Source organism: Neodothiora populina (assembly GCF_041146345.1).
Source record: "Neodothiora populina strain CPC 39397 chromosome Unknown canker_contig_5, whole genome shotgun sequence".
In the NCBI taxonomy this organism is placed as follows: domain Eukaryota; kingdom Fungi; phylum Ascomycota; class Dothideomycetes; order Dothideales; family Dothioraceae; genus Neodothiora; species Neodothiora populina.
Window position 1 is genome coordinate 418,262 of NW_027191405.1, and position 17,911 is coordinate 436,172.

The following is a 17,911-nucleotide window of genomic DNA, read 5'->3' on the forward strand; positions in this document are numbered from 1 at the left end:
AGCTCTTATTCAGTGAATGCCCATCTACTGGAGGGTCATTGAACCATTCCTCAGTGTATCGAGCAGTATTCATTGGCGATTTATCAAGAAATCATTAACCATCCATTGAGGACTTATTGACTATTCATTGCGGAGTCAATGACCAAAAACCCGTAGGTAGCGTGTTTATTTGAGATACAGTCATGCGGTCATCATAGATCTTCATTGGGTAATTCCAAGATCCGTCTGGGGTAGAGCGATCTTATCTGCAAGAGCCGGAAGATCTAATCTCTCGGCATAGATCGATTACTTCATTTCGACGAGACAGCCTCGGCAATGGCTACTCGGCATGATGAAGGACTTGTAGGGTGCGTTCGACCAAGGCACCTATATCGTGGTGTCTTTCACTGGAAAGACGATGTCCATGTGATCTTCGATTAGCTGGCAAGTGCCCTTCCGCTGGTGATTTGTCGAGACAGCTTTCCATTGCAAGAAAACACCACCCAAATTACACGTCACGTAGTGAATTTCTCCCCACATTGCTCTCTCGACATCCTTTCCAAAAGTCTTCATAGCACTCGTTTCGTCTCCCCATAGGCGGTGGTGCTTGCCTGTCACTGAATCAATGATTGGGCTGTCCTCGCCAAAGAGGGAGTTTGGTTCCATCTTTGGAAAGTTCGCATGCACCGTGAATGGTCCTGGGTTGGCTAACCCGTCGTGGTCACCGACAGGGTCATGTTGGAGCATTGCTACACCCTTCAATTCCCCATGTTCTTGATAACCAAGAATTGAGACAGGTGCGGAGACCTGATAGAACGGGGCCCCGACCGCTGCAGCACCTGCAAGGAATGTCTCCTTATCTCCTTCACCTGGGCCACCTTGTGTGAGAAGAGGGTAGTAGTGTGTTGGTCCATAGAAGTTGTAGTAAGCTGCGACCAACAATGCCGCCGCATGGCTCCGTTTTGATACTAAGACTTGGCCTGATTCAGTCGATGCCCGCAAATTCGTTGGCGGCGTTGGTGTGCCTTGGATAGCGTAGAACCTTTCTGAAGCCGTCGATATCCAGAAATCGGGCCATGTGATCATGCCCTTGGAGAGAAATGGTTCAGACTCGAAAACATAGGTAGGGTCCTCGACAGGGAAGTTGTCTGCATCGAGGAGAAGGACATCCTCAAATGACGAGAACAAAACCGAAAAGATCTTATATTGAAATTTCTCGAGTTTGAACGATCCACGGCGTTTGCTGGGTTTGATGTAATCGTCTATAATCACACAACGAGCATTCATAGATGGCAGTAGATCATCGCAGAGATATTGCCCATGCTCTTCATCAGATCGAAGGAACAGCTCAACAGGCAGATTGTTGCCTGTCCGTCGCAGCATACGCAGAGAAATGATGAACACCGGTAACAGCGCTCCGCCTGCGGTGCTCACGATACCCTGTGAGCCAGGGAGAAAAGGTAGCGAAACATTCTTTACCTGGTCAATGAAGTTTTCATGTGCGTTGCTCAACAGTCTCACTTCTGAAGTTCCAACTGAGACAACATCTGGTCTTTTCAGAGGCACATCGTTGTGCTCCTTGAAGCCTATAACGCCGGCAGAACCGAGCTTCGTCAAAGACGCCACAGCAGGTTTGTTGTCCGTGAATAACTTCACCAACGCTGATCCGAATTCAATTCGGTGGTACTGTGCGGGGTCTTCCAGAGCGATTGGTTTCAATTCTCTGTGTTTCGATCAGCGATTGCCCGTGATGTGACGTTTTGTCAAGGAAACGAAACAAAAGGCTTCGCACTGACCTGTCACTCCCCCAAGGAGGCAAAGATATCGGCGGTAAAGCACCATACAGGAAGTAGTATAATGATACAATTCCTATGGCAACAATGACAATACGCCGATGCAAGAGGACACGGGGCAGCATGCTCACGGGAAACAGTCTCGATAAGCCATGAAGCAGAAACGTAAGAATACGTAAGGGCTGCGTTGAAGGGGCCGCCTCACAGCTCGGACGCAAGTCGACGTAGGAATTTTGAAACGCTAAAGCGGCTTTACTCGGCGATTGTCCATACATTTGAAAGAAGTAAATACAACATCCTTCCCCGACTTTGACCGTACTTGTGCATTGTACTAGCAGCTGTTAAACGACTTTTAGGTCTAACTTTGTTATTAAAGATCATCAGCGAGCTAGATGATCCCGAATGCTGAGGGTTACGTTCCTCCACCAGCGAGTCATGATTCAAGCTCTCCGACGCATGAAGGCTGACTCGTGCATGTGGGGTCAAAAATTCCTCCGCACATCAGAACAAGGTGTTGATAGACTAGTCCACAAAAGGCGACTCGCTTCGTCCAGCGCTACTACTCGTACCTATGTCCAAGTACAAGTACAGCATGTCGAAGACACCATTGGCATAAAAAAAGTCCCAACGGTCAGCCGGTTTTGTGTCAGCATACTGATTAGAACCCAGAACAGCATCTTGGGAGTAGGGACAGCGTTTTCTAAAGGCAGACGGCTCGGGAAAAGCTGCTCTCGCTGGACAATATCCCCGAGGCTGCGAACGAGTGGGGTGAAGAGTATTGTATCGTAAAGTCAAGGCTTGGACAACCATGCCGCACAGTCCCGAGTCACAGCTCCTCACTATCTTGGCTGGTACTGTGGATCTCTCATTTCTGGACGGATCCAAAGGGCCCTGCTTTCGCTTGCACTTGAAGCTATAAGTTCTCGGCCGGAACGGAACCAGATTGCATAGCCATCGCATGGCAGAGCCAATTGGCCGACAACGGGGTCATAGCTCTCATAGGTAGTTTCCCTGACCGATGAGCATATTTCTTTGGGTCCACCAGTACGAGCGAGGTTCTGCACCATTTGCACAAGGGAGCAAGGCGCGATCGTAGGTTGTTGCATCCATGCTTTTGGATAGGTGCCAGTATCCACTTCACATGCGGTTATCACCTGTTGGGACAGTACCTGGGTCAGAAGCTAACCTTCGATTGCGCGTTATGCCTTGATTGGGCTCTCGAAACAGCACGGAAGAACTAGCAAAGACATTGACTTCTTCCTGGGCCCGGTGACGCATCGAATGCTGGGACAGGTCCATAATAGGTTCGAGCCTTTTGGCGACCGGCAGTGAAGTCTATTTCATCAGCCATTCCCCATCAACTATAACTAGTAGTTTATGCTGCACGCTCCGAAACATCCCCCTCTTCAACTCCAGGCTTTTCAAGGTACATAGTACTAATATACTTTACTTGCTTGGCTCCAAGACCCTTCTGTTTCTTGATTGAAACCCCTCGTTTCTTCAGCAGGCTGACTGCAGCTCACTGTTTGACACCCATTTAGTTAAGGTCTGCCCGCACCTCAGATCAACGTCTCCATCCACACTCTGTCACACTAGGATAATCTCTCCTTCATCAGCGACACAGCAGACCATTGGTATACGTGGACGGACGAAACGAAAAGGAACCAATATTTCATACACTGCGCCATCACTCATCCTGTAGACGGACTGTCCATCATTTTGGCAATGCCGTTCAGTCATTTCATGCACATGAACTACGCCGAGGACCAGGATATAGCTGGCTTTTATGGGCAAAGTCCAATATCCCAAGAGCTCGGCATACCGACGTCCGGCTCGCTCGATTCTGGCTATGCGGAAGTGGAACCCTTCGATAAGACCAGTCGATATCCCAGCTCTACCAATCTGGACTTCAATCAGACGTGTTCCATAGGCACAGGCGATGAGAGCACTTTGGACTTTGGCAATTTTGCCTTCTCACCGATACTCATGCAACCCAATGAGTCTAACATAGGAGCCTATACAGTGTCTCCCCGACTTGACACAAAGTTTCAGCGTTTAGTAGACTCGATGCAGCCATATCAGACCTCTTCAAGTGTAGGAGATACATCTGAAGATGGCCACTTAGCGTCAGTCTCCAGCGGCTCTCCGCAACATGCCCCATCAGAACCTGGTGCTAGTCCTCAACGAATGCAGCAGCAACAGCAGCAGAAGAATCGAGTTTGGGATAACATGTCCACAAATGCTATTCACAAGGTTGAAGACAGTCCAGTGGAAGTTGTGTGTAAGACAGAGGAGCCAGCAGCCCCGAAGACAGCACCTTCTCGAGGACGTCCCAGGAAGCGAATTCCTCACACGGCTGTGGAGCGTCGGTACAGAGAGAATCTCAATGCACATTTGGAGAAGCTACGTTCAGCAGTGCCGAACCTGACTGCGGCACAGCGAAGGAAGGCTACTGATGGCGCGGATCCGATGAAACCTAGTAAATGTGAAGTACTGATCGGCGCTGTCGAGTACATCAAGCGTCTCGAGGACGAGAACGAACGTCTCAAACGAAAGTCTAACGAGGTATGAACAAATTTCACGAATTTGCAACGAGTCACGGGGTTGAGCGCTAGACCTCTGTTTCCTTTTTCTTTCTTGTTTTTCTGGGAGGCCAAATTGAAGGTCGGAGCACCTCAAAGGGCGGGCGGATGCTTTTGCGCTTTATCGGTACATCGGATAGAGATAAGTAAGGTAGCTTCTATGCCTGCTTGGTGCCATGGGGTCTCAACGGGCGCTGGAGGGAAAAGGCACTAGCTGCGCCTCAAGCGCGGCTTCAAAGTACATATTTGCGTAGCACTTTAGACGAATCCCTTTCGCTTCTGATAGCAGGGATTGTGGAATTTAGACTCGAAGCTGTTTTGACCCTACACTGACAGTGTCCAATGGTGGTGGAAGAGATGAAGAATGGGAGTCAAGACAGAGTTCAGTCAGGTGGCTGATCCGCAAGTGCCACCACCAAACCCTTTTTCACGCGACCGGAAGCTCGGACTGTTTTCCTGCGTCACCTCGTGCAGCTTGTTGTACGGAAAGTTTGACCCTGAAATACCTTACGTCCATGCCAGGACATACGGCGATTGTTTTGCCCAATCGATATCTTCCTACAGTACACTACACGTGAGGGTCCAGCGGCATGATCTGGTAAGGCATCTCAAAGAGCTCGTGCAGCATGTGAATCAGGCACACAGCAGCCAAATCCAAACTCGATCATTACCGTTGCCGTTACCGAAGTCCAAAATGGCGGATACTGATCCACCAGAATTGGCAGCAGCCTTGCTCAAATGGGTGCGTTTCGAATATTGGGAAAAGCTGCCATTGGTGCATGCAAAGATTGATAGCTGAAATTTCGTATACATATGTAGGCCAAAGCCTTTCCTACGTCAAGACCGGTGGAAAACTGGGCTGATCTCCAGGATGGCCGGGTGCTGTGGGATATCTTGAAAGATATTGATCCGACATATTTCGAGGGTGATTTGCCAGAGTCACTACAAAGGACAGATGATCACTGGATCCCAAGGTGGCAGAACCGTAAGGAAGCTTTGTTAGCTGCCTCAAAGACACCACAAAGGCTAAGATGTTTGCAGTCAAGCATATCAACCGCCTTGTCACCGCTTATCTCAGGGATTCGAGCGATTCGCTCGAAAACCCGTCTGTAAACCTTGCGCCTGACTTGAAGGCTATAGCTACAGATGGAAGTGCCCGGGACACAGTCATGGTACGGATCACAATCTCCAACAGTTGCGCCCTGGGATACTGAGTAAACACATGTATAGCTTCTCAAAAGCATGCTTCGAGCTGCCATGTATTCACCGGAATCCAATCAACGTATGGGACGGCTTGTGGTCAGCCTGGGCCCAGAAGCTGCAATGACAATTGCTGGCGCCATGAAACAGATGGAGGAGGAGGATGCAGAAGCCGAGGAGAGTGAGATGGGCACCCCTCTTCGAATGACAGGTGATGGAAGTGACTATGAAAATACGCCGGATCTTGGTACACCCTCGCTACTCCCTTCAGCGCTCTCTACTCCTCCTACTGCTGCACGGCCGCCAGTCGATCGAGACCCTGAGTTGGAACAAGAAGAGAAACTCATACAGGCTTTCAAGACCATCAAACAATTGCAAGTCAGCCACGAGAAAGCTGCGACAGAATTAGAGGAGTTGCGTCAGGATAAGGAAGAGCTCCAACGCAATTTCGATGCCTTCAGATACGAAGTGGAAAATGAAGGTCGTAACGCAGCCCAGAATGACATTGTGAAAGAGTTACAGCGCAAGGCAGATCGCGATAGGGATTATATTGCAGAGTTGGAGACGGAGCTTGAGACGACTCGCACTACAATGACGAATCAAGAACGACAGATTGAGCGCTACAAGGCTGACACTGACGCCAAGCAAAAGCTTCGCGATGACCTGCAGGAAATGCGAGCTGAGAGGGACGACCTCTTGCAGAAGTCGCGTGCTAATGAAAACCTTAAGAAGAAGATCCAAACCCTTCAAGATCAGGCCAAAGCAAATGCGACTCTGGAAGATGACTTACGTCTGGCTAATGAGCAGCTTCAAGACCTAGACAAGCTCAGGGATCATTGCACGATCCTACAAAAAGCGAACGCTGAGAATCTTAAGACTATTGCCAACGGAGAGCAGGAGATCTTCGACCAAAAGACAAGCAAGAAGCGTCTTGAGCACGAGTACAAGGTGCTTGCTCAGAAATGGGAAGTCGCCAAAGAAAGGCAAGGACGGGATCACGAAACCATCACCGAGCTTGAGAATCGACTTCAGACCCTTGAGATTAGCCGCAATAGTATCAACGGGAACCAAAATGGACTGGCCGACGAGCTCGCCGAGACTGAAAGAACACCGATTGAGAGATCCGAGTAAGTTCAATTTATCTTGTGATACACGACTAAAATAACTAATCAGTGACCTCAGCCTGCAAAGCAACCTTGGCTTATCGGCAGACGCCGCTTTGCTGCAGCAGAAGTTGGACGCTATCACAGCCCGCAATACAAAGCTCGAAGCTGAATATCTTGACATCTTACAAGACAAGCTTGGACTCGAAACCGCAGTCCAAGACCTGCGTGAGCCTTCTCGTGAGCCGGAAGAGAATGTTCCATTCCTCGAACAACGCAAGAAACTACAGGTTACACAAGCAGAAGTTGCAGAACTTAAAGCGCAACTATTCACCTTGAACTCCGAGTTGGCCAGCATCAAGGAGAAGCTAATTCATGCCGAGAGTGACATGGACGGGCGCACGTTGGACAGCAACAGCGAATACCAGGCTCTCACCGAACGCTACGCCGAGTTGCGTACCCACAGCGGGGACATTGAGGCAGAGCTAGCAGAGCAGAGAGCTCTCCTGCGTCATGCTCTATTGAGCACGTCTGCGCTCTCTAGAGATCCTGCCGACATCCGCAATAGTAACGAGTACAAGCTCATTGTCGAGCAACTTGAATCCATTAGGAAATCCCCAGAGGGCAGCGTCGTTCTTCAGAACACTGCTACCTGTCTTGCGGATCGAATTGAGAGTGCCCGCGCTGATAGCGCAGCTGCAAACAAGGTACGCAGTTCTCTGAAAGCATACGTCAAGATGAATACTGACTCTAACCTTGAAAAGCGTGCCGAGGATCAAGCCAAGGAACTCGCTACAATCAAGAAGACTATGCCGACGCAACAAGCGCCCTCAAAGGATTATACAATCTTGCAGCGCGAGAACAAGCTTATGGCGAGTGCATGGTTTGATCTGAGCAGCCGCTTACAAAGCAACACCGTCATGGTTGGCAGGCGTAAAGAGAGTCCCAAGAGCTTCCTCGGTAAACAGAGAGCTGAAGTGGCTCCGTTGTTGATGGCAGGAGGACAGGTAAGTCATGCCGATGTATGATATCGGAGCTGCCGCTGATAAGATTGTAGCATCGCCGATGATATCTGTCGATTCTCAATACAAACCAACAGTGGTATTCTTGTTCATAAATGTTCTTCCGAATTAGTAATGAGAAGCAATGAACAGCTTTAGCAAAAGCACTTTCGACCACTATCTCTGTTACATGGTCATGCACAGACACGGGCAGCGCTAATATTCTTCTCAGTATAGACGTAGACACGCAAGCGCATGCCTCTGGGCCGCAAGGCCCGCAGAACATAGAACATGATAGTACATAAAATTCTCTAGATATGCGGTAGTCATCAGACCGAGGGTTTTGACCCACAACTTGCCTTTAGATACATATTATAGCACTACTAGATCGATAAGGTTCGCCCAGCCAAATCCTCCCCGGTCAATGCTGGAAAGCCGCATCATCTTCATGCAGCAACGCCATGGCGCAAGTGCGGCCTGAATCAACAGCGAATAAAGTGCAAATCACTGTATAATGTTGCTAGCTCGACGCTTGCTTCAGCACATCATCTACGGCTCGACTCGAAAGGGGCGGGTTCTGATCCGTCAGGATTAGGTGTGAACCATTCGCTTAATGTCCCAAAGATCTGGGGCAAGCGCGGGTTCGGAACTGGAAAAGTCTGCCACGTGATTTCCGAGTGTCCCGAGAACACTGCAGGGGGTTAACGGTTCCATGCACACCGCCACAACAAGCTGGCCTTCACTTCCTGTAAGTACCTTAATGTGTGCCACGCACGCACATCGCTATAAACCCTGTGCAACTCGGGTCTGCAATTCGTCATCGTGACGGTACATCTGTCACAGTGATTTCCACATTTTTTGCATTATTGATTTCAGCTGATGCTTGCTGCCAATCCGCCAGTAAATCGGCTATACCGTAGCATCTGAAGACGTCGGAAGTACCATAGTGCATCCGAAATACGACGGCAGTTTTGACACAGTTTTGACGGCGGCAGCTGTTATCTGGTTCCTGATAACCTCATGTATGTAGGTACCTTACCCTACTATACTGTACGCGAACGCTGCGCGGCGCCTTCGAATTCTGTTGAGCCTAGAACATGGACCTCATTCCTCTCTTTCAAAGAAGGTTGACTCGCATTTTGCGGAGGAAAATAGCGAGGCTCACGGCACATGTAAAGGAACGATATTATACCGGTCTAGAAAGAAAATGGCGTAACTCCACACTCACAAGAACTCCACCAGCATGCAAGATATCGATCTAGCTTGAGCCCTGCATGTAGATACACCGCTGGTCAATCCCCCACTCTCAACATAAAATTGACTCGTGCGTAAGTGCATCCACGGTGGAAGTCCATACTGCACGGTTTTGTTACACCATAACATCACCGACCTCGGTGATACGGATCTTCGTCGAAACTACTTTGCAAAAGCCCCGAGCAAAGTCGGCGGTCATGCTAATATGAAACACATTTTCATCATGACCCATAGCCATTTATGATACCATCTTCAATCTCTCTTCAGCAAAGCAGACACAGCAACATGCCGCATCTGGCTGACTTGAGCATCTTGAGCGACGTTAGGTACTGTACCTGGGCACCTGCACCGTTCAAATCGTTCTTTCAGGGTCCCGTGTTGCGAAGTTCGACCTTTACCATTACCAAGTTGCCCCCTGATTTGCATGAATATCTAGCAGACCTGTCACATCGCCACTGTGCACCAGATTAAGGATCGATATTGTGGCCGCTTAGCCTCATGATCTTCACTAAGGTATCTATGGGGGATTTCCGTCCTGGTGCCCTAGGTTCACAGTATGGGGACTAAGGATGTCCATATAACCCCACTTCGGCTTGAAGTGTACGTACCGTACTCCACGTTGCTCGGCGTTTATTCTCTAACCGCCATCCTCACACACGCTTGTCCACATCCTACAGGACACTCCTCAGAGTCTGGAACCGGTTAGGTCCTCGGCATCGCGTACTTGGTTAATGAGAATCAGTAACGACTGTCATACCAGCGTTGCCCCCACTGCAAAGGCCTTTGCTAATGGGCACGGAATTGATGAATTGCATACTCTGCACCCTAATATTCACACTATACGCGTACTGTAGCTGCTTTCGAACTTCTTCTTAGTGGTGATCTACAATATTGCACTGACAGCGTCCCGCCTTGGCGTTGACAAGGTTAAGGTACCTGTACCTTATGCACAATTGAACCCTTCTGGTTCATGACTGCATTACTGCTTTAGGGTTTGCGAACTACTGCTTCTCACAACAACTCGGTCTTCGCAACGTTTAACGTACGGAGAAACAATTTCGGAGCAAACAAGTATCTCGAAGCTGAAGCATACGGCTATACGGTCTAGCTATTTTGTTATCTTGACATATTGAGCGTATCAAGCCTTTCCTGATAAGCGGTCAATATTAGTGGACGAAGGCCCGCTTGGTGTCGGGGATAAGGAATGGCAACGGCAGGACTCCATCTGCTCTCGCATATCGCAACCTCCTGAAAGTTGACAAGAGATCCGAGCGACATATGGCAGACTAAGGACGGAGAGATTAGTTTCATGTGCCATAAATCGACGACGTGGCAGGAAGAGTTTTCATGATTTGTGTCATCTTTTGGTTACTGAACCATTCTATCGGTTTATTGATCGTCGCTTTCTTACCCGTATACCGTTCGTATCCAAGCTGGCGAGGTCGGGGATATCGATTGAAGCGCGCACACCCGCACACCGTTCAAACTACAAAACGACCGGTCTCAAGGATGCAAGAGCCATGGAGTCTAACAGCTAGCGAAGCTGCATCCCTGATTAAGACCGGGGGCTTGACTGTCGAGGCGTACGCCAGATCTTTACTTACTCGTATCAAAGACAGGGACGCCTCAGTCAAAGCATGGGCATATCTAGATCCAGAATTGGTCCTCTGTCGAGCAAGGGAGCTAGACCTAACTCCGGTGGAGCAAAGAGGACCACTCCATGGCGTGGCTATAGGCGTGAAAGATATCATGCTGACAAAAGGTAGAACCGCACACTGAAAAGATTCCCCTTATCACTGTTTCTAAGCGATGTCATAGATATGCCAACGCAGCACAACTCGCCAATTTATGCCAGTGATACTGCGGGTACGGTTGATGCCGCACCGATCATCGCTCTCCGCGCGGCAGGGGCTTTGATATTTGGCAAAACGACGACCACTGAATTTGCAGCCAGCACCCAGGGCGGATACCATCAGAACCATACCTCAAACGCCCATGACTTTAAGCGTACGCCTGGAGGCTCCTCTTCTGGCTCTGCGGCTGCTGTGGGGGCCTTCCAGGTTCCTATTGCTTTGGGAACGCAGACGGCCGGGTCCATCATCCGCCCCGGCTCATTCAACGGTATCTATGCGTTCAAGCCTACATGGGGCGCAATATCGCGTGAAGGCTTGGCGCAGTGTTCGATAACCTGTGATACAGTGGGCTTTTTCGCGCGCTCTGTCGCTGATTTCGAACTTATGGCAAGTGTGTTCCGGATCGTCGACGATGAAAGTCGACCGGCTGAGCAATCTTTTTCTCTGCAAGGTGCCAAGATTGGTTTCTGTAAAACGCCTACGTGGCCTCACGCAGGACCCGGTACTGTTGCTGCTTGGGAGAAGGCTCAGCTTCTACTCAGGTCCAATGGGGCCGTAGTTGAAGACGTACAGCTACCCAAAGACTTTGATCGTGTAGCCGATTGGCATGAGAAAGTGCTAGCCAGTGAAGGTAGGTCTTCGTTTTTCGGCAATTACCTTCTAGGCAAGGACATGATGCACGAGACAATGACTGGATACGTCGAAAACGAGAAAGGCTTCTCCCGAAAGCAATACCTAGAAGCCTACGATGGATGTGCGCGCCTACGACCAGTCTTGGACGACATTATTGGCAGATACGATGCAGTCATAACTCCTAGTGTTATTGACGAAGCACCCATCGGACTGGAAAGCACAGGATCAGCGGTATGTCTTTTGTTGTTGTTGACAAGGTGCGATCGCACATTATCTGGATACTAACAAAACTTTCAGGCGCTCTGCCTCATGTGGACTATTATGCATGTGCCTTGTGTCAACCTGCCTGGATTCGCAGGAGAGAACAGCATGCCTATTGGCTTGACGCTGGTCAAACCCCGCTACCACGATATCAGCGCTTTGCATATCTCCAAGGCTATTGGTCGAGTCTTTGACGCTGAAGGTGGCTGGCGAACGCAGCAGATACGATCTTAGCAAGAGAAAGCAAGCATAGGAGTAGGTCCTGTTTGGTCGATAGATAAAGCTATCTTTGCTGTTGACAACTTGGCACATCAGAAAGAGCGCGTATGTTCCGAACAAGCGGGACATAATTTGTCTATGGAGATCTTCCTGAGAGCTCGGCAGGATTCAGCAACAGCCCCGTTGTATTTGATAGTGTAGGATCAGTACATTTATTTGGTGCTCAACTGAAGTTTCCCCGATATGCCCCATCCCCAAGCTTCCCCACCCTTCGTTGCGCCTCGTCAGAACGACATCTAGGGGTGCATTACAATCTGCACGTGGTGGGCTTCATGCTGTACATGCTGGGGATGACGTCTCTAATTATTTGTTATATGAATCTCGCCTACCTGGTGAGAGACTCGATGGTACGAGTGCGAGTCGAGGGCTGGCAGGCTCCATTGTTTTGTAGATAGTCTCCTTGTTAGGAGCTGCTGTTATCCTGACACTAGTTGTGCAACACGAGGTCTAGACATCGTCGTCAAGCTTTCATCATACGGGAGTTTCGCGACAACCGTCGTATGACATCCTCTGCCAGAACTTAGGCAAGATTAAACTGAATGTCAACAGGACTGGTTCGTATCGGTAGGCTCGTTTCTGGCCCTGTCGTTTGACGACAGAGAGCGACAGTAACGCTGTGGCACTTCCGTATGTTACAGCGAAATGAAGCACGCTTGAAGCAGGTAGACTTCGTACTCGCGAAGCCACTGAAGATACAAGCATTTACACGAATCTCCGCGTCAGCGCCGCACATACTGACATACAATGTTTCGAGTCCGAGGCCTACCTTACCCAGACGTTCTGCCGCTACCTACGAGGTAACAAGTGCAGTTGCGGTACTCGCATGCCACATCCGCAAGATAAGTACTATAACGAAGTCTTTTGCGCCCGGGTCGGAGCACACCTGGAAACAAGCTTACCATGCTTTACTTAGAGCATCATGCAGGATGCAGCCTTCCATTGTTCCGTCCTGGCTACAGCAGCCATTCGAATTGGTGGCTGGCGGCGCGGGCTGCACCTACAGTACTGTACATTGAACCGCCGCCACATATATATGCAGGGTTCGAACTAGTTCACCCAGAAATGCGCAGATGCAGGTTATTGTAACGCGATAGATTACTACTGTGACCCAAGGGGGGCGACCTTTGATTTACTTTTACTACAGCGCATACTGTACATGCTTTTTGCTTTGCTCGCCTAGACGTCTTCTTTTCGGTGCTTTCGGTATCAGAGGCCGGCGAGACCCTCGCGTTGTCTTGCAGATGCAAAGAAACTGCAGAGTCCTCTGCATGTGCTTTTTGTTTTTCTTGACTTCATCTCCATGAGTTTCTCCTTCAGGGGACCACGGCGGCGACGCATTGACAGAGTTCGGTAATCCGTCTTTTTTTGCAGCAGTTCAATTACCCGTACGGTAGCGCAGCCTCTTTGCCGGATGTGTTTGGCTCCGATACGGGTAGGGCTGGGCTGGTTTCGGATGTTGTGCATGTTGTTTTTCTTGTTATGAGAGATTTTGTGCACTTCTTACTGTGAGGCTTCTGGGCAACGAGAAGCCTCGATTCATAGCACAGGTGTTACAGTCGATTATGAGCGTGAAGAATCCAAGATTGACCTGTCTACACAGAATTCGCACGTTCGCAAAAGAATCGTTCAACAGCATCCAAGCGAACGTGGATGGCGGTGGAAGTAATCCGACTATTGTTTAACTTTACGGACTACCATGGACTCGAACTATTCCTCTGTAGCTAGTGCTGATAGAACCAACACTGCCCCCGCGCTAGCTCTGCTTTAAAGACTCGAGCAGGGAAATGCACCTTTACTCTTAAATTGCTTCTCATATCGACTACAGTACTACGAAGCACTCTATCGATGCACAGGAAGCTACATTACACAAAACAGAAAGCTAATTTTTGCAGCTGCAATTGTTCACCACCACATGTTGACAGAAAATTATGCTGCAGCACATTGTCCATCACACTTCGAATGACCTGCGGAAATAGAGGAAACGCTGCAGCATATTCTCTACCATACTCCAAATTAACCGAGGAGAGAAAGTGTACCTGACCTGTCGACGTCCGCGTATACCGCTCCCACTTCTTGTTCCGCAGACCCACGTCGAATGGTTCAAGGCTGTGATAATGGCACTCGAGCTTACATCCAATTGCCCTTCTTAGACATATATTACGTGTAAGATGTTGCTATCGGACTTGCTGTCGTCGAAAGATTCGTCTTGATATTCCTTTCTGCGCATTGGTATCTATGAGATGATGCTAGAGGAGAAACATGAGATGGTCAAGTAAGGTACGTGTCAAGCGGCGCTTCGCGACTGCAGCGACTTGAGTTTGTCCTACTTCTTGTGTTTTGTCACAGAAGTTACTCCCCGTCATCTATGCCTTTTTGTTCTAAATCAAGCTCTATATCACCTTCAATCTACAATAGAAGTCGATGAGAAAGATAAGATTGCTTCGGCTTGAACAGCTTCGTCTTGATAGTTTCGGTTGCGGATATCGAGAAGAAAGGTGTTTCACTGCCCTCAGACTCGCCCTCTCTCGCTCAGCTTATCCACAAGACACGAATGGGATCCCGTCCTCTATCAATTTCGGCATACTGCAAAGCTCATAATCCAACACGCATCCCTGTACAATTCCTCGATCAACAAGTCAACCTGCGTTGTGCTTCATGCATGCTTGCGTATATCGAGTAGACATGCACTGACACGGTATACAACCGTGAGAACCATAAACCCCATGTTTCACGCTTCCCCTCTGTTCTCCTCTGCAGCTCGTGACGAAGTAGCTAGGTAGCCATAGCCTGTCGTCGTGGCTACGTAGACTTAGCACTACAAGACCAGCAATCAAGGAGAAGACAGGGGGGCAGTATACGTTCCAGCTCTCCCGATCAGGTCAGTAGTACCACTTCTCCATCTCCAAGTCCAACCCCGACTCTCAGTGCCCCTTGCTGCTGGTCCTTGGATGTTGTCGGTATCAGCAACAAGATCATCACGCTCTGCGCACCTGATTTAGCCATGGCCTTTTCTGCCCTCTTTCCTAGTGCCGAGAACGACGGTAAACCAGCAGGACAATAGCGCACGATGATAGAAAGACCTACATAGCAGACAGCAAGTCGTCACAGCAGTCATACATATTTCCAAAACAATGCCAAAAAGAACATCGCCTTCATCCGAGGCAGGGTGCGTGAGTTCCGTAGCGAGCCCACTCGTCCGTCTCTGATTCCACGACTTGCTGCTCGAGAGACAATTCTAGACATGTGCGCCTAGCGAAAGCTCATATATTCGTGCTTTGTTGCGCTATTGAGTGTGGCACAGACACATGGCTAGAAAACAGAAACAGACGTCTGATGCTCCCTTGTATGCCTATACCAAGCGAAAGAGCTTAACATGACGCAGGTACTTAGACTATATCGAGACGCCAGGCTCGGGAACAAAGTGCCGCGTGATGCCTCGCTGTGAGATCGCGGGCATGGTCTACGGAAGGGTAGTGGAAATGAGACGAGATGGAGAAGGAAAGGAGATTGATGGTGGGATTATAGAGCTTGGAGGGTTTGCTTGAGTGCGTGCTTGGGTTTTGGTTTCCTGTACGGCATTCTGGGAGGGGTCTGTTTATATAAAGGGGGGGGGGGGATTCGGGTCGCTGCTCTGTTGATCTTGTGGGTACATGCTGGAGCGGACTGTGGATTGTATGATGAAGCAGATGGTAGTGATGAATGTTTAAGATAGTAGTGATGAATGTTTGGAATAATAGTGATAATATGTTTGAGATAATAGTGAAAGATGTCATAGTAGTGAAGGACGTCGGAGACTAACAGATATCTGAGATGCAAGTAGATGTCCGACATAGCGGAAAGATATCAAAGACGAGAGAAGTCGTGAACGTATAGAGTAAAAGAAACAGGAGAAGAAGAAAAATTTGCATGTCAGGGTATATATCTACATATCTCAATCAATTCGTTCCACACCGCATCGAACCATACCGTACCGTACCGTACATTCAACCTCAAGACCTGCTCTGCCCTTATTACTATTGGGAGGTTCTTGTTCAAATCTCTCGTATTCGTATCTTGTTCCAGTAGTCTCTCCCGATCAGGTTCCTGGATCCTCATGTTCTGCTTCGACGGTGTCCATTCCAAGACGTCGCAAGCGGCCTTATCTTTTCTTGTCGTAGTCCTTCTCAGCTCCGGTATGGCTCAATGTCCTGCATCATATCAAAAGGCAGGTCCTGCCAGTTCCACGGGAACGGAAAGGGCATCTGCGCGAGAGCTTCCCACGCGTCTTGTCCTTCGAATGTCTGTTTTCGGGTAGTGTCAGCATTACTTTACTCTCTACGACCAATACAGGGTATGGCAGATATGCGACTGGAAAAGGACAAGACGCAAAGAAACAGAGCAAAACACTGACCTGTCCGCCACAACTACTAGGAGCACCGTAACCCATAGTAGTAGCAGACATCCCACCCATATCGTGAGGCGCAGGATTGTTGTCAAGATTCATCCGTCGAATATGTTCCAAGGCCTCTGCGTTCAGTCCTGCCATCTGACCGGATTGGTCATGCATGCTGCTGCTACCAGCCGCAGCCGCCGGGTTCCATTGGAAGCCACTGCCTGGTAGTGAGTTTGGTGTGAGTTGTTGAAGTGGTTGTTGACTGGCGTGATATTGTTCTTGTGTGCTGACGGACGCCGTGGAGATAGGTGGATGATGCGCCAGGTTTATTTCATGTTGATCTCGAGGATATGGCTGTGGTGGCATCTGTTGCTGCGATTGCTGCTGCTGTGGCTGCTGCTGTTGTGGTTGCTGTGGCTGCTGCTGATACGGCTGATATTGCTGCTGCTCCGCACGCTGTTCTGCTTCCTTCTCGTCGCTGACTGTTATTCTTGCTGCTCGCAGTAGTTCCTTCATAATTGCAAGAAACAAATGTCCATGACTTTCAATGTTCTCGCCGGAGAATCGTGATGTGTATTCAATAAGTGTTTCGGCAGCCTTGAGCTCATCAGGATCCCGGATGGGATGTGGAAGTTTGTTGATAAAGAGGATAACAAAGATGGACAACGGAAAATGTGTCCCGGCCCTGCAAGACATGTCAGAGAATGTGCTGCATCACGACCAAAAAAAAGGCTCCCTTACCAGAAAAAGCTCTCCGCTTCGTGCGGTATAGCTCCCAGCACATCAATGGACTTCTTCGCAGCCTCCACGCATCGCTCGGAAAAGACAAACTGCAGTGGATCCGATTTCCTCCTTGCGCTATCACTGCTCGGACCCGGTCTTCCATTGCGGTATGCCTTCATCCGGTGTATCGTGATCACAGAGTAATGGTATTCAAGATGTAGACGAGCCATTTCGAAACTAAAAGGCTGGCACCAGGCGTCAATTGGATGGCCGGGTCGCACGCTAATGGGAAGTGCTTCTCGCCATTGTTGGAGCTTTTCGTCCAGCTCAAGCACGGCGACGGTGATCTCGGCCTCGGAGCGTGATACGGTAACCGTGGAATAAAGTCGATACAAAATCTCTGCTTGAATCCTGGCCATCCAGGCGTTGAAATAGAACATATCCACGGTGTCGGTGTCTCCCTCCCGATTGGTTATTTCCAAGGAGTCTCCCAGCATGCTCTCCGGGAGCGCCAGTTTGCTGCCATGCAGCGCCTGTGCCGGTGGACGTCCGGTTCGGAACGAAGTCGCCTGATCGACTATCACTGCACACCAGAAAACCTGGTGCCGTTGCTCTCTTTCGAATGCGCTGATGTTGTTGAGGTTCGTGGTCTCGTGGAGTCCGATTGCATGGGAGGTCCGGACCGCGGCACTGGCCAAAAAGAAACTCGGTTGTGGGTTCGACGTCCCAAGAAAATAGACGCACAATGCTACTAAAGCCTGCACTGATGCAAAGGTAGTATTGAGCATTAGTATCTCCAACATCACATCGAGGGCATTCTTGGCAAAGCCCCAGGGGGCGTCTTGATCTGTATTGTCGCGGTCCAGTTCACATCTGCG

General features: G+C 49.4%; 4 protein-coding genes across 4 annotated transcripts; 3 read left to right on the top strand and 1 right to left on the bottom strand.

Annotated features, from left to right (window-relative positions):
* Positions 1 to 366: 366 nt before the first annotated feature.
* Positions 367 to 1,897, bottom strand: AAFC00_005143 (uncharacterized protein; the record flags this gene model as incomplete). Its single annotated transcript, XM_069344888.1, has 2 exons — positions 367 to 1,702; positions 1,776 to 1,897. 2 exons carry the CDS (start codon positions 1,895 to 1,897, stop codon positions 367 to 369), a joined length of 1,458 nt encoding a protein of 485 aa, XP_069202716.1.
* Positions 1,898 to 3,497: 1,600 nt separating this feature from the next.
* AAFC00_005144 (uncharacterized protein) lies at positions 3,498 to 4,343 on the top strand (the record flags this gene model as incomplete). Its single annotated transcript, XM_069344889.1, has 1 exon — positions 3,498 to 4,343. The coding sequence occupies one exon, from the start codon at positions 3,498 to 3,500 to the stop codon at positions 4,341 to 4,343; it is 846 nt and encodes a 281-aa protein (XP_069202717.1).
* A 705-nt stretch (positions 4,344 to 5,048) lies between these two features.
* AAFC00_005145 (uncharacterized protein) lies at positions 5,049 to 7,726 on the top strand (the record flags this gene model as incomplete). The annotated part of the gene is made up of 7 exons (XM_069344890.1): positions 5,049 to 5,096; positions 5,174 to 5,339; positions 5,396 to 5,526; positions 5,585 to 6,681; positions 6,737 to 7,364; positions 7,422 to 7,664; positions 7,715 to 7,726. The coding sequence occupies 7 exons, from the start codon at positions 5,049 to 5,051 to the stop codon at positions 7,724 to 7,726; spliced, it is 2,325 nt and encodes a 774-aa protein (XP_069202718.1).
* Positions 7,727 to 10,421: 2,695 nt separating this feature from the next.
* On the top strand, positions 10,422 to 11,893 carry AAFC00_005146 (uncharacterized protein; the record flags this gene model as incomplete). The annotated part of the gene is made up of 3 exons (XM_069344891.1): positions 10,422 to 10,674; positions 10,731 to 11,629; positions 11,696 to 11,893. 3 exons carry the CDS (start codon positions 10,422 to 10,424, stop codon positions 11,891 to 11,893), a joined length of 1,350 nt encoding a protein of 449 aa, XP_069202719.1.
* Between the last annotated feature and the right edge of the window lie 6,018 nt (positions 11,894 to 17,911).